This window comes from Caretta caretta, chromosome 1, assembly GCF_965140235.1.
Source record: "Caretta caretta isolate rCarCar2 chromosome 1, rCarCar1.hap1, whole genome shotgun sequence".
NCBI classification, from domain to species: domain Eukaryota; kingdom Metazoa; phylum Chordata; order Testudines; family Cheloniidae; genus Caretta; species Caretta caretta.
The window spans coordinates 154,974,308-154,990,266 of record NC_134206.1 but is presented as its reverse complement, the minus strand read 5'-3'; the positions used below and the strand labels follow the sequence as shown (position 1 = coordinate 154,990,266).

The following is a 15,959-nucleotide window of genomic DNA, read 5'->3' as shown; positions in this document are numbered from 1 at the left end:
GTATAAAGAAGCTGTTAAAACATATGCATAAAGCACTCAGCTGCTATTATGTCTCTGCACAGTACACATGTTTTTGTTCCCCATACATATTGCCTTTTTTTGATGGGTTTCCCAGGAAGGATGATGGGAGGAAATCCATCCACTGACAGCATCTGAGACTACCAGATGTTTCACAATGAAGTCTACAAAGCAATTGAGCATAGGTCCCAGATGCTAGGCACTAAGGCTTACCCCAAGATTTAGCAATAGGGTTGGGCGCAAGCCACCAAAATGATTTCACTATGTTCTCAATAATTGAAATAAATCTGGAATCTTCCTCTAAAAGCAAGAAGTACCAGGGCGACTCTTCTGCAATTCATAACTGTCAGAGATATAGCTAATTTTAAAAAATAAATAACTATTCCTTTGTCTGCCTCCACAGTCTTGTGTTTCTCATTAACAATGTTGGGATTTATAATATTGAAAATAGTACTTATATTACTAAGGGCAGGTCTACACTACGGGGTTAAGTCGACCTTAGCTACGCAACACTAGTTACATGAATAATGTAGCTGGAGTCAGTGTAGCTTAGGTTGATTTATTGCGGTGTCTACACCGCACTGGATCGACAGGAGAAACTTTCCCATTGACTTACCTTATGCTTCTCATTCCGGTGGAGTACCAGAGTAGATGGGAGAGCAATCAGTGGTCGATTTAGCGGGTCTTCACTAGACCTGCTAAATCAATCCACATAAGTGTAGACATGTTGTAAGTTATAGAAGAACTCTCTCTCATGTTCAATACTTAAGGCAGTTAAAAGGATGACATATGCAGTAACAAAAACTGCATGTTTCGAGTACTATATTTTTGTGACCTTGAAGATTTTGGAGTTACATATTTGAGTGTCTGAGATAAATTTATCATGAAGTCTTGACAGTTCTATTGAGTCATATCTGAATAGGTGGAAAAGCTTGTGAAACTTGATGAAAACAGGATGCAAGCTGCTAATATGTCTTTTAAATCTGAAAGTTTTCAAGCAGTTATTGAAGAGAAATAGAGATTCATCTCAGGTCTGGTCTATGCTACTGAGTTAAGTCAGCGCAGTGCAGCTTACGTCGACCTAACTATGGAGGTGTCTACACTTAAATTTTTCTCCCTCTGATGTAACTGCCCCACTATTCTGACTTAACTCCACCTTCACGAGTGTCTAAGCCCTGGTCTACACTACGACTTTAGGTCGGATTTAGCAGCATTAGATCGGTTTAGCCCTGCACCCGTCCACACTAAGAAGCCATTTTTTCCGACTTTAAGGGCTCTTAAAACCAGTTTCTGTACGCCTCCCCAACAAGTGGATTAGCACTGAAATCGACCTTGCTGGGTCCAATTTGGGGTAGTGTGGACACAATTCGACAGTATTGGTTTCCGGGACCTATCCCAGAGTGCTCCATTGTGACCGCTCTGGACAACACTCTCAACTCAGATGCACTGGCCAGGTAGACAGGAAAAGCCCCACGAACTTTTGAATTTCATTTCGTATTTGGCCAGTGTGGTGAGCTGATTTGCACAGGTGACCATGCAGTCCCAGAATCGCAAAAGAGCTCCAGCATGGACCAAATGGTAGGTACTGGATCTGATCGCTCTGTGGGGAGACGAATCTGTGCTATCAGAACTCAGCTTGAAAAGACGAAATGCCAAAATATTGGAAAAAATCTCCAAGGGCATGAAGGACAGAGGCTGTAACAGGGACCCACAGCAGTACCGCATGAATCTTAAGGAGCTCAGGGAAGCCTACCAGAGAAGCAAACGGCTGCTCCGGGTCAGAGCCCCAGACATGCTGCTTCTATGATGACCTGCATGTCATTTTAGGGGGTGCCCCTACAGCTACCCCAGCCCTGTGCGTGGACTCTGTCGATGGACTGTCACGCAACAGGGATGTGGATTTTGGGGACAAGGAAGATGAGGAGGAGGAGGTTGAAGCACAGCGAGCAAGCGGAGAAACTGTTTTCCCCGACAGCCAGGAACTGTTTTTCACCCTGGATCTAGTACCCTCCAACCCACTGAAGGTGGGCTCCCAGACCTAGAAGGCAGAGAAGGGACCTCTGGTGAGTGTACCTTTGTAAATATAATACATGGTTTAAAAGCAAGCGTGTTTAATGATTAATTTGCCCTGAAGACTTGGGATGCATTCGCGGCCAGTAACACTACTGCAAAAGTCTGTTAATGTGTATAGGGATGGAGCGGAAATCCTCCAGGAATATCTCAGTGAAGCTCTCCTGCATGTACTCCCAAAGCCTTTGCAAAAGGTTTCTGGGGAGGGCAGCCTTATTCCATCCTCCATGATAGGGCACATTACCATGGCAGGCCAGGAGCACGTATTCTGGAATCATTGCATAACAAAGTATGGCAGTGTATGGTCGCGGTGTTTGCTGGCATTCAAGCAACATCCGCTCTTTATCCCTCTGTGTTATCCTCAGGAGAGTGATATCATTCATGGTCACTTGGTTGAAATAGGGGAATTTTATTCAGAGGTGGCCGATCCTGCTGGGCTGTTTGCCTGTGGCTGAACAGAAATCATCCCCGCTGTTAGCGACGCGGTGGGGGGGAGGGGTAAAGCGATTATCCCAGAGAATTGGGGGGGGGGGGGAAGGCGGCGACGTTAGTTGGGTTTGTGCTGCACGTTAACCCGAAAACTGCAGCCCCTCCTTTTAAATGGCCGACCTATTTTAAAGGGCCACCCAATGGGTGCTTGGTATGTGAAATGAGGGCGCTGCTGTTGGAAACGATTCCCACATGTTATGCAGGTTAAAGAAGCAAAAAGACTGTGGCTTACTATGTCTGCCTGCAAGCCGAATTCTGTTGCCCGCCGGCCCTGCGTGTATGATTTCTCGCACCATACTGGCAGGCCCTTGATATAAGAGGCAAAATGTAATGTTAACAGCTTGGGTCACCATGAAAGAGACTACCCATTGTTCTCTAAAATGTCTCTTTTTAAAGACTAATCTCCCTTTTTTTCCCTCCCGCAGCTGCAAATGTTTCAACGGTCCATGTATCATCTCTGTCCCAGATTAGATTCTATCAAAGATTAGAAGCCGAAAAAAACACACTCACAATGAAATGTTCTCTGAGCTCATGCAGGCCTCCCACTCTGAAAGAGCCCAGCAGAATGCGTGGAGGGAGACAATGCCAGAGTCCAGGAAAGCACAAAATGACCATGAGGACAGGAGGCGGCAGCATGATGAGGAGGCAGGATGCAGTGCTGAGGCTACTGGAGGATCAAACTGATATGCTCCGGCGTATGGTGGAGGTGCAGGAAAGGCAAGCTGGAGCACAGACCTCCACTACAGCCCCTGTGTAACCAACCACCCTCCTCCTCAAGTTCCATAGCCTCATCCCCCAGCCACCCAAGAATACGGTGGTGGGGCCTCTGGGCACCCAACCATTCCACCCCAGAGGACTGCCCAAGCAACAGAAAGCTGGCATTCAATAAGTTTAGAAGTGCAGTGTGGCTTTGTCCTTCCATCCTCCCCTCCTCTACCACCCCACCCGGTGCTTCCATCCTCCCCTACCCCTCCCGGGCTACCTTGGCAGTTATCCCCCATTTGTGTGACGAATTAATAAAGAATGCATGAATTTGAAACAACAATGGCTTTATTGTCTCTACAAGCGGTGATCAAAGGGGAGAGGAGAGGTCAGTTGGCTTACAGGGAAGTAGGGTGAACCAAGGGGGTGGGTTTTCATCAAGGAGAAACAAACAGAACTTTCACACCATAGCCTGGCCAGTCATGAAACTGGTTTTCAAAGCTTTTCTGATGCGCAGCGCACCCTGCTGTGCTATTCTAACTGTCTGGCTGCATGTAATCAGCCGCTAGGCAATTTGCCTCAACTCCCACCCTGCCATAAACGTCTCCTCCTTACTCTCTCAGATATTGTGGAGCACACAGCAAGTAGTAATAACGATGGGAATATTGGTTTCGCTGAGATCTAACCAAGTCAGTAAACTGCGCCAGCGCGCTTTTAAATGTCCAAATGCACATTCTACCACCATTATGCAGTTGCTCAGCCTATACTTGAACAGCTCCTGACTACTGTCCAGGGTGCCTGTGTAGGGCTTCATGAGCCATGGCATTAAGGGGTAGGCTGGGTTCCCAAGGATAACTATAGGCATTTCAACATCCACAACAGTTGTTTTCTGGTCTGGAAAGTAAGTCCCTTGCTGCAGCTGTTCATACAGACCAGAGTTCCTGAAGATGCAAGCATCATGTACCTTTCCCAGCCATCCCATGTTGATTTTGGTGAAACGTGCCTTGTGATCCACCAGTGCTTGCAGCACCATTGAAAAGTACCCCTTTCAGTTTGTGTACTGGCTGCCAAGGTGGGCCGGTCCCAAGATAGGAATATGCGTTCCGTCTATGGCCCCACCACAGTTAAGGAGTCACACTGCAGCAAAGCCATCCACTATGACCTGCACATTTCCCAGAGTCACTGCTCTTGATAGCAGCAAATCAATGTTTGTGTTGGCTACTTGGATCACAGCAGCCCCCACAGTAGATTTGCCTACTCCAAATTGATTCCCAACTGACCGGTAACTGTCTGGCATTGCAAGCTTCCACGGGGCTGTTGCCACTCGCTTGTGAACTGTGAGGGCTACTCTCATCTTGGTATTCTTGTGCTTTTAGGGCAGGGGAAAGCAAGTCACAAAGTTCTATGAAAGTGCCCTTACGCATGCGGAAGTTTCGCAGGCACTGGGGATCATCCCAGACCTGCAACACTATGTGGTCCCACCACTCTGTGCTTGTTTCCCGGGCCCAGAATCGGTGTTCCACGGCATGAGCCTGCCCCATTGCCACCATGATGGCTAAATTGCCGGGGCCTGTGCTTTGAGAGAAGTCTGTGTCCATGTCCTCATCACTCTCATCACCATGCTGTCATCGCATCCTCGCCTGCTTTTGCAGGTTCTGGTTCTGCATATACTGCACCATAATGCGGAAGGTGTTTACAATGCTCATAACTGCTGCGGTGATCTGAGCAGGCTCCATGCTTGCCATGGTATGGTGTCTGCAGGAGAGCAGAGTTGCAGGGGAAGCGGTGGATGACGGCGACGATGACAGTTAGCAGTCCTACTGCACCGTCTGCTGCCAGGACACAACAGCTGAGCGGGCTGCACGCTCGCTGTGGTATGGCGAGACAAGAGCAGCCAAGCAGAGTTGCAGCAGGAGTGGCCCTGCAAGACCAGCAGGAGAGCGGAGTGCCAGCGGAAGCGGTGGATGACGACGGTCATATAGAGGACCTGTGAGATGGATTCATAGCATCAGGAGAGCAAGAGAGCAGAGTGGCAGCGGAAGTGGTGGATGAAGACGGTTAGCAGTCCTACTGCTCCATCTGCTGAAAGCAGTATGGCGTCCGCACAGAAAAAAAGCGCGAAACGATTGTCCACCATTGCTTTCACGGCCAGGAGGTGCGACTGACGACATCTACCCAAAACCACCCGTGACAATGTTTTTACCCCATCAGGCATTGGGAACTTAACCCAGAATTCCAATGGGCGGCGGAGACTGCGGGAACTGTGGGATAGCTACCCACAGTGCAACGGTCCGAAAGTCGATGCTAGCCTCTGTACTGTGGATGCGCTTAGTGCATTAGTGTGGGGACATACCCAGTCGACTGTAGAAAATCGCTTTCTAAAAAACCGACGTCTATAAATTCAACCTAATTTCGTAGTGTAGACATACCCACAGAGTAAAGGTCGAAGTAGTTAGGTCAGTGTAGATGCTGCATTGTATATGTCGACGGTTACAGGCTTTCAGGAGCTGTCCCACAATGCCCCATACTGACAGTACAATTGATACAGGCGCTTGTGGTAAGGATGCGCACCACCAACACGAGGAGCAAAGTGTAGACATGCACAAGCGATGTAAATACTGCAGTGGCTGAATGCCAACATAAATTAAGTTGACTAATTTTGTGGTGTAGACATGGCCTCGGGGGGAAAAATGAGCTATTGCTTAAGTATTGTATAATCACGTTGATATATGCCATTCATATAGGCATAATCTATAAAGAGCTGTATTTCTTTAATGTTAGAGGCGCATATAAAATCTGTTGCACAAGCTGTTCAACTGAATTTTAAAATGTTTCTGCAGTAAAACATGTAAGTTTACTGTTGATTTGTTTAACATATATATATTTTTCTCAAACTAAGATATAAACATATAGCATTTTGTATCGCTGCATATTGTGTAAAAGTATGTAATGAAAATATTTTTTAATAGTTCAAACATAAGAATGGATTAAGGTCATAGCAAGAACCTTAACAGTAAATTTCCAGATTTTTGTTTGTTTTGCAGTTAAATGCTCAGACTTAATGTGGTACATAGAGTGTGGTGGTGGGGTGGTGCATGTGGGGCATGCACATATGTTGAATAAAATATAGTGTACAGTTAGATTATCTGAGTGTCTTGGGTAACACCCAAACCATCAAACAGTTGATGTTTTGTCAGAGGAATTTGGCCTTTATACAGAGTTTTGATTTTGGTAATAAAAACAAATTGAATGTAACCCAGAGTTGAGAAGGTTTGTGGTTGTTTAAGCTGTGCAAAAATCCAAAGAGTGGCCAGTGAAACAGATAAATCTGCTAAAGTATAATCCACAATATGTAGGCTCCTGCCTTCTTCAGATAGCAAAAGATGCATCTCAGTAGCTCTGAAACTGATGGAACAGAAAATGGTTTTTCCAAAAAGTACAGCTACATATTATACTGTTACATGGCACCTCCAAAAGCCAATATTTGAGGCAATGGATTATTGTATACAGATGGAAGTATTGTTTTTTGTGTTAAACTTGTCATGACAGTATTTTAAGATGAGAGAACCAGACTTTTATTATGTTGAACAAGTCCTGATGCTTTTTTGGTGTCTAAATCTAGTATAGAGGTCACTGTAAATATATGTACAGTATACTTAAGAAAAATCTTTCTTTAGTTTAAAAATAATTACCTTTGGCAGATTTCACTTTTGTTTTCTGTACTTTGGAGGCAGTTAGATGTTTCACTGATCACCAGAGTTGAAACAAGCTGAACATATGAGAGGCTTGGTTTTGACGCTTCTCAAAGACAGGATTTTGTTATGTTCTCGCAGTGGACACTGGCATAATATATCTGAGATACTAATAATTTTTCTGTAGAGGATTTGATTTTACTCCTGTTTTTTTGACTGACATAAAACAAAAGAACAAACAAATTGCTGAGCTTCACAGGGAACAATTTTGAGAAAAGGCACAAAGAAACAGTGCTTGTGGATTTCAATGGGGTGGTGGTGGTGGTTCTCTTGGAAATTTCTATTATAAAAGACTGTTCTCTTAGCCCTGGTCTACACTAGGACTTTAGGTCGAATTTAGCAGCGTTAAATCGATGTAAACCTGCACCCGTCCACACGATGAAGCCCTTTATTTCAACTTAAAGGGCTCTTAAAATCGATTTCCTTACTCCACCCCTGACAAGTGGATTAGCGCTTAAATCGGCCTTGCCTGCTCGAATTTGGTGTACTGTGGACACAATTCGACGGTACTGGGCTCTGGGAGCTATCCCAGAGTGCTGCATTGTGACCGCTCTGGACAGCACTCTCAACTCAGATGCACTGGCCAGGTAGATAGGAAAAGAACTGCGAACTTTTGAATCTCATTTCCTGTTTGGCCAGCGTGGCAAGCTGCAGGTGACCATGCAGAGCTCATCAGCAGAGGTGACCATGATGGAGTCCCAGAATCGCAAAAGAGCTCCAGCATGGACCAAACGGGAGGTACGGGATCTGATCGCTGTATGGGGAGAGGAATCCATGCTATCAGAACTCCGTTCCAGTTTTCGAAATGCCAAAACCTTTGTCAAAATCTCCCAGGGCATGAAGGACAGAGGCCATAACAGGGACCCGAAGCAGTGCCGCGTGAAACTTAAGGAGCTGAGGCAAGCCTACCAGAAAACCAGAGAGGCGAACGGCCGCTCCAGGTCAGAGCCCCAAACATGCCGCTTCTATGATGAGCTGCATGCCATTTTAGGGGGTTCAGCCACCACTACCCCAGCCGTGTTGTTTGACTCCTTCAATGGAGATGGAGGCAACACAGAAGCAGGTTTTGGGGACGAAGAAGATGAGGAGGAGGAGGAGGTTGTAGATAGCTCACAGCAAGCAAGCGGAGAAAGCGGTTTTCCCGACAGCCACGAACTGTTTCTCACCCTGGACCTGGAGCCAGTACCCCCTGAACCCACCCAAGGCTGCCTCCTGGACCCGGCAGGTGGAGAAGGGACCTCCGGTAAGTGTACCTTTTAAAACACTATACATGGTTTAAAAGCAAGCATGTGAAAGGATTACTTTGCCCTGGCGTTTGCGGCTCTCCTGGATGTACTCCCAAAGCCTTTGCAAAGGGTTTCTGGGGAGGGCAGCCTTATTGCGTCCTTCATGGTAGGACACTTTACCACTCCAGGCCAGTAACACGTACTTGGGAATAATTGTACAACAAAGCATTGCAGTGTATGTTTGCTGGCGTTCAAACAGCATCCGTTCTTTATCTCTCTGTGTTATCCTCAGGAGAGTGAGATATAATTCATGGTCACCTGGTTGAAATAGAGTGCTTTTCTTCAGGGGACACTCAGAGGAGCCCGTTCCTGCTGGGCGTTTTGCCTGTGGCTAAACAGAAATGTTCCCTGCTGTTAGCCACGGTGAGGGGGAAGGGTTGAGGGGGGGTAGCCACTCAGTGGGGGGAGGCAAAATGCGACCTTGTAACGAAAGCACATGTGCTATGTATGTAATGTTAACAGCAAGGTTTACCCTGAAAGAGTGTAGCCACTGTTTTATAAAATGTCTTTTTAAATACCGCTGTCCCTTTTTTTTTCTCCACCAGCTGCATGTGTTTCAATGATCAAAGGATCTTCTCCTTCCCAAAGGCTAGTGAAGATTAGAAAGAAAAAAAAACGCACTCGAGATGAAATGTTCTCCGAGCTCATGCTGTCCTCCCACACTGACAGAGCACAGACGGATGCGTGGAGGCAAATAATGTCAGAGTGCAGGAAAGCACAAAATGACCAGGAGGAGAGGTGGAGGGCTGAAGAGAGTAAGTGGCGGGCTGAAGCTCAAATGTGGCGGCAACGTGATGAGAGGAGGCAGGATTCAATGCTGAGGCTGCTGCAGGACCAAACCAGTATGCTCCGGTGTATGGTTGAGCTGCAGCAAAGGCAGCTGGAGCACAGACTGCCACTACAGCCCCTGTGTAACCAACTGCCCTCCTCCCCAAGTTCCATAGCCTCCACACTCAGATGCCCAAGAACGCGGTGGGGGGGCCACCGGCCAACCAGCCACTCCGCCACAGAGGATTGCCCAAAAAACAGAAGGCTGGCATTCAATAAATTTTAAAGTTGTAAACTTTTAAAGTGCTGTGTGGCATTTTCCTTCCCTCCTCCACCACCCCTCCTGGGCTACCTTGGTAGTCATCCCCCTATTTGTGTGATGAATGAATAAAGAATGCATGAATGTGAAGCAACAATGACTTTATTGCCTCTGCAAGCGGTGATTGAAGGGAGGAGGGGCGGGTGGTTAGCTTACAGGGAAGTAGAGTGAACCAAGGGGCGGGGGCTTTCATCAAGGAGAAACAAACAGAACTTTCACACCGTAGCCTGGCCAGTCATGAAACTGGTTTTCAAAGCTTCTCTGATGCGTACCGCGCCCTCCTGTGCTCTTCTAACCGCCCTGGTGTCTGGCTGCGCGTAATCAGCAGCCAGGCGATTTGCCTCAACCTCCCACCCCGCCATAAACGTCTCCCCCTTACTCTCACAGATATTGTGGAGCATACAGCAAGCAGTAATAACAGTGGGAATATTGGTTTCACTGAGGTCTAAGCGAGTCAGTAAACTGCGCCAGCGCGCCTTTAAACGTCCAAATGCACATTCTACCACCATTCTGCACTTGCTCAGCCTGTAGTTGAACAGCTCCTGACTACTGTCCAGGGTGCCTGTGTACGGCTTCATGAGTCCTGGCATTAAGGGGTAGGCTGGGTCCCCAAGGATAACTATAGGCATTTCAACATCCCCAACAGTTATTTTCTGGTCTGGGAATAAAGTCCCTTCCTGCAGCTTTTGAAACAGAACAGAGTTCCTGAAGATGCGAGCGTCATGTACCTTTCCCGGCCATCCCATGTTGATGTTGGTGAAACGTCCCTTGTGATCCACCAGAGCTTGCAGCACTATCGAAAAGTAGCCCTTGCGGTTTATGTACTCGGCTGCTTGGTGCTCCGGTGCCAAGATAGGGATATGGGTTCCGTCTATGGCCCCACCACAGTTAGGGAATCCCATTGCAGCAAAGCCATCCACTATGACCTGCACATTTCCCAGGGTCACTACCTTGATATCAGCAGATCTTTGATTGCGTGGGCTACTTGCATCACAGCAGCCCCCACAGTAGATTTGCCCATTCCAAATTGATTCCCAACTGACCGGTAGCTGTCTGGCGTTGCAAGCTTCCACAGGGCTATCGCCCCTGGCTTCTCAACTGGGAGGGCTACTCTCATCTTGGTATTCATGCGCTTCAGGGCAGGGGAAAGCAAGTCACAAAGTTCCATGAAAGTGCCCTTACGCATGCGAAAGTTTCGCAGCCGCTGGGAATCGTCCCAGACCTGCAACACTATGCGGTCCCACCAGTCTGTGCTTGTTTCCCGAGCCCAGAATCGGCGTTCCACAGCATGAACCTGCCCCATTAGCACCATGATGCATGCATTGGCAGGGCCCATGCTTTCAGAGAAATCTGTGTCCATGTCCTGATCACTCACATGACCGCGCTGACGTCGCCTCCTCGCCCGGTATCGCTTTGCCAGGTTCTGGTGCTGCATATACTGCTGGATAATGCGTGTGGTGTTTAATGTGCTCCTAATTGCCAAAGTGAGCTGAGCAGCCTCCATGCTTGCCTTGGTATGGCGTCCGCACAGAAAAAAGGCACGGAACGATTGTCTGCCGTTGCTCTGACGGAGGGAGGGGCGACTGACGACATGGCTTACAAGGTTGGCTTCAGGGAGCTAAAATCAAGAAAGGGGGTGGCTTTACATCAAGGAGTATTTCAGGAAGGACTTCACGGAGGGTTCCAATAAGAAATGGTTCACCTAAGTTATTGTTCTTATTGGAACAAGGAGGTTAGTCTGGCCTCTGATTGATACATGGCTAGATTTACCTCGCTGCACCTTCTCTGTGAGTGACTGCAGTGTGACCTAGAGGAATGAGTCCCCTAGACAGGGCGGGGGGGGATGCAAATGAGTACAAAACAAATCTGGTCTGTTTCTTGTTTTGATCCACTCCATCTATCTTTTACATCTTTGGCTGGCAGCAGACGGTGCAGAAGGACTGCATGCCATCCACATCTCATGGCTGCTCGGCAGAAGCTGGTACAATACGACTGCTAGCCATCCTCATCTCTTGCCTGCCCGGCAGAAGATGGTACAGTACGAGTGCTAGCAATCTGTGTCGCCTGCCTGCTCACCATAAAACGGTTCAATAGGACTGACTGCAGGACTAAAGAGAATGACCTGGTCAAGTCACTCCAAATTTAGTCCCTGCGCCCATGTCTGCCCAGGCGCTCCCAGCCGAAGTGGCCAGGAGCACCTCGGACACGACGATGACGGCTACCAGTCGTATTGCACCGTCTGCTGCCAGAAGGCAATGGGTTGCTGCTACTGTGTAGCAATGCCGTACCGCGTCTGCCAGCACCCAGGAGACATATGGTGACGGTTACCTGAGCGGGCTCCATGCTTGCCGTGGTTTGGCGTCTGCACAGGTAACTCAGGAAAAAAGGCGCGAAACGATTGTCTGCCTTTGCTTTCACGGAGGGAGAGAGGGAAGGGGGGACTGACGATATGTACCCAGAACCACCCGCAACAATGTTTTAGCCCCATCAGGCATTGGGATCTCAACCCAGAATTCCAATGGGCAGCGGAAACTGCGGGAACTGTGGGATAGCTACCCACAGTGCAACACTCCGGAAGTCGACTCTAGCCTCGGTACTGTGGAAGCACTCCACCGAGTTAATGCACTTAGAGCATTTTCTGTGGGGATACACACACTCGAATATATAAAACCAATTTCTAAAAAAACGACTTCTATAAATTCGACCTGATTTCATAGTGTAGACATACCCTTAGTCTCTACAGTGAGCATTATAAAGTAAATTACTAGGGGAAAGTATTTAATCCAGCAAATAATTGTTTTTAATATGTTCTAATCGTTTGTCAAAATTTTAATTTAAAATTACAGCCCTGAACTAAAAAGATGAACGTAAAAATCAAAGAGAATATGTGATTTACTACTACTTTACAGAATATTTGTCGTGTTCAGGGAAAATAGTGTGAAGTTTGTAAGAAAACAGTTAGACTTCTGCATGTACATGTATTTTGAAATAACAGGGCATCAGTACTTTGACAAGTGATGGTGATTCTGCTAAAATGTTAGTCCAAGCTATCTGATATTCCAGCCATATTTCACCATGAATAATCCATTACACTCCTCCTGCATCTTCACTTTTATTTTGCCTATTCATTTTTATTTATAACATGTAGCGTGATAATTTGTTTCCTCTTGTGTTCTTACTCTTGGTAAGAAGAGAGGAAAATTAAAGTATCTTTTACATTAATTTAGTTTATAACTGAATGACCTGCCTGTATCAGTAATGCTAGTTTATTTGTATCTGTGCAGAAGGTCTGGAGAAGCCTTATCCTTTTCAGCACAAGTGAACTTGTGACCTGCTCAGAGTTGTTATTCATTTTTGCTCTTTAATAAGACCTTTCCTTCTAAATTCCTGATAATCCTATCCCAAGGCTCTCAAGTCGGACTCCTTCCAATATTCTGACTTCAAAGGAACCTTTTGGGTTTATCTGGGGACGAGTGGTTCTGGTACCAGCTACTATGTGAGACTTTTTTCCCCCCAAAGATATTAGATTTCCAGATCAAGAATGTAGTCTGTCCACTAAGTGTGTGTGTGTGTGTATAGATAGAGATATATATTAAATTACACAGAAACGGTGTTAAAAGAATGTTAAAGTTGCAGAGACTAGCACTCAAAAGGTAGAAAATGCCAGAATTAAAATTCCTCATGCAACTGCAGTTTGGCCCCCTTGTGCATTTGCTTGGTGATGCAGTATTTAATTACATGATTATGTACTATTTTTTTCCATAGGCCCCCTACCTCATTCAGTGCACAAGTTGGATGAAGCTCACTGAATAAACAGCCACTCAGTATTTTGTATTGTTCCCATAGTTCAGTGTCGTAGACCTTATTTGCTGCACATTATTTAAACCCTGCTCTGAAGACAGAATTAATAATTTCCTCGTGTGCTTTTCTGTAATATCTTCATAAAGACTGACTAATTTATTTTCACAAAACCCCTGTGAGGGGATTTTGCAGATGGGCAGCAGAGGCATAGAGATTAAGGCCAAAATTGTCAAAAGTGTCCGCTAACTTTGGGTACCTGATTTTAGATAGTTAGGACCTAACATTTTGTGAGTACTTACCATTTTATAGCACTCTATATGTTCAAAGTACAGCCTCCCAGTGATTTCAATTGCCGCAGTGAGCGTCCAGCCCCATGGTCTCAAGTTGGGCACCCATAAAATGAGGAAGACAGACTACCTCTGAAAAGTTTAAGTGACTTGCCCAGGATCACACAGGCATTGTGGCAGAGGCAGGGATAGAATCTATTTCTCCAGAGAAACTTTCAACTGCCTTAACTATGAGACCATCTTTTCTCATCCTGCAATCCCTTGCCTCATTTACTGCACACCTTCTAACTTCTGCAGTGAATGTCACCAGAGTCCTAAGTTGCACAACCCTGATTCCTCCTCAGAGCAGGCTCATTCTGTGTGATGTTATGACACGAATATGTTGTGGCTAGTAAGGTGCATGCATGAGCCAGCTTTGTGTATCTGTAATTTTGTTTGACTTCTGTCATTTGAAATTCAGACACCATTTCCTCTCTCAAAGGATGAGTTCTTTGAAGTACATAGACCCCCTACTGTGAAATCACATGACCTGCCACTTCCCCTTCCCAATTCCTTCTTCCATCCTTTGGTCCCTCTCCTCACACACAGTTGAGACTGGTGTCATAAACAAATGGAGAAGTCTTGAGTTGTATGATCTACCACACCAACCAGTAACCTTCAGTACCTGACCCTGTAACAAAAGAAGTCCATTTCCAGCAGATACACTATTCTAATAATGTTTTCTACAGGAGGGATCTACTGCGTTTAAATATATATATATATAGATATAAATAAATTCCATTATGTTGCAGAAACATGGTTGGTGAGGTAATATTTTTTTTATTGGACCAGTTTATGTTGGTGGAAGAGACAAACTTTTAAGCTACACAGATTTCTTCTTCAGGTACTCCAATTATCACAACTAAATATAGGGTGGAACAGATGGTTTAGAATAAGTGGCTAATTTATATTCTAAGAGACCATTCAAAGTGAAGTGGCCCGTTAACACCTCTCCAGTCATAGGAGAAAAAAAGGGAGGCTAGTGGGTTACAGATCATTGTAATAAACCATAAATGTGTATCTTTCTTAAGACCATGATTTTTAGTGTCTTTTGAAGGTGTTGTGCAGGTTTCCTTTGAGAGTGAAGACTGATGGGTCAGATATGGAGTGGTATGCAGTGTTGGTCTTAGGATTTTAGAGAGACAAGGTGGGTGAAGTAATATCTTTTAGAAGACGAGCTCAGTCTAAATCCAGAAAAATCCAATAAAAGACACTAACTCACCCACCTTGTCTCTCTAGATATGGAGTGATTGTTTTGTGAAAAGTGTTCAGTCACGAGTGGTATGGTGTTTTTGTCTTGTATCATTTTTCTGTGTGAGTTCACTCACGAGCATAGTGATTATCTGGTTTCACCCATGTTGATGGTGCATTTAGTGCAGTGAATGAGATACACCACATTGATAGGCAAGTGTAAGACCCATGGATCTTGAAAGGTGTGTTGTGGGGGGGGGGAGGCATTGGTCATTGTAGCAGTGGAGATATGTCTGCAGGTTTTGCATCTGTGTCTGGTGCAGCTTTGACTTGGTGTGTGTGGAGCTTGCTTCTGGTGATGTTTGTTGAGGCTGAGGGTGTTTGAAAGCCAGAAAAGAGGGGTCAGGAAAGACTTCTTTCAGGATGTGGTCCCCATTGAGTATGGTTTGTAATTGTTTAATGATACCCCCACATGTGTTCCAGGATGGGGTTGTAGGTAGCAACTAGGGGTGTGTGGTTGGACGTTTTCTTTTCTATATTGAACCGGGTTCTCTCAGGATATTTGGGTGGCTTGTTCCTTGATGCTATGTGCTTCTCTGTGGAGGGTCCTTGTGTGATGAAGACAGTTTTAAGTGTGTTACGGTGTGTATCCTGGGCCTCTCAGTACTCATCCGCAAAGGATCAGAAGAAGAGCTCTGAGTAAGCTTCAAAGTTTGTGTCTCACCAGTGAAGTTGGTCCAATAAAAGATACAAATTCACCCACCTTGTCTCTCTAATACCCTGGAACCAACACTACATATAAGAAAATATATTTTCATTTTCCAGAATGAGAGAAATGCAAAAGTGAACATACAGTATAAATAATAAAAAGTATTGTGTAATTTAATATTTAAATTATTAAAACAAAGTATTTTTAAAATCTAAGATACTGATTGTAATATCTAAGCAAATTTGTTCTTAAACTATCTGATTTTTAACCTCTTTAAGAAATAGAGAATGTTAATTGCTTGTCTTAATACAAAAGCTTTTAATTGTTTACGGTTAAAAATGCAAGCAGTAATCAAGATTAGAATTAATATCCAAACAGATCAAGTAGTGCAATTTCTTATTTACAAAACAATATATACATTCTGTGTACTGTTTTCACTATATTCCCCTTGTTCTAAAAAGTGCACAAATGTTTTCTTTAATTTTTGGTGTATTAAAACACTGCTCCTTCTCCTGCCCCCCGCCCACC

At 45.4% G+C, this 15,959-nt stretch overlaps 2 protein-coding genes across 13 annotated transcripts in view; both read left to right on the top strand.

Moving 5' to 3' along the window:
- The window catches only part of CASK (calcium/calmodulin dependent serine protein kinase), a 438,390-nt gene that overhangs the window by 216,231 nt on the left and 206,200 nt on the right, over positions 1–15,959 (top strand). The gene's annotated exons all lie outside the window — the stretch shown is intronic.
- LOC142070549 (uncharacterized) lies at positions 6,276–9,388 on the top strand. The gene is made up of 2 exons (XM_075124257.1): positions 6,276–8,274; positions 8,863–9,388. Exons 1-2 carry the CDS (start codon positions 7,692–7,694, stop codon positions 9,369–9,371), a joined length of 1,092 nt encoding a protein of 363 aa, XP_074980358.1. The 5' UTR covers positions 6,276–7,691; the 3' UTR covers positions 9,372–9,388.

What these genes read in the sequence shown, in the direction of transcription:
- LOC142070549 (XM_075124257.1), top strand. Translation starts at nt 7,692, where the DNA reads ATGCAGAGCTCATCAGCAGAGGTGACCATGATGGAGTCCCAGAATCGC. An exon ending in AGGTGGAGAAGGGACCTCCG is followed by an intron (nt 8,275 to 8,862) that starts GTAAGTGTACCT and finishes TTTCTCCACCAG; the next exon opens with CTGCATGTGTTTCAATGATC.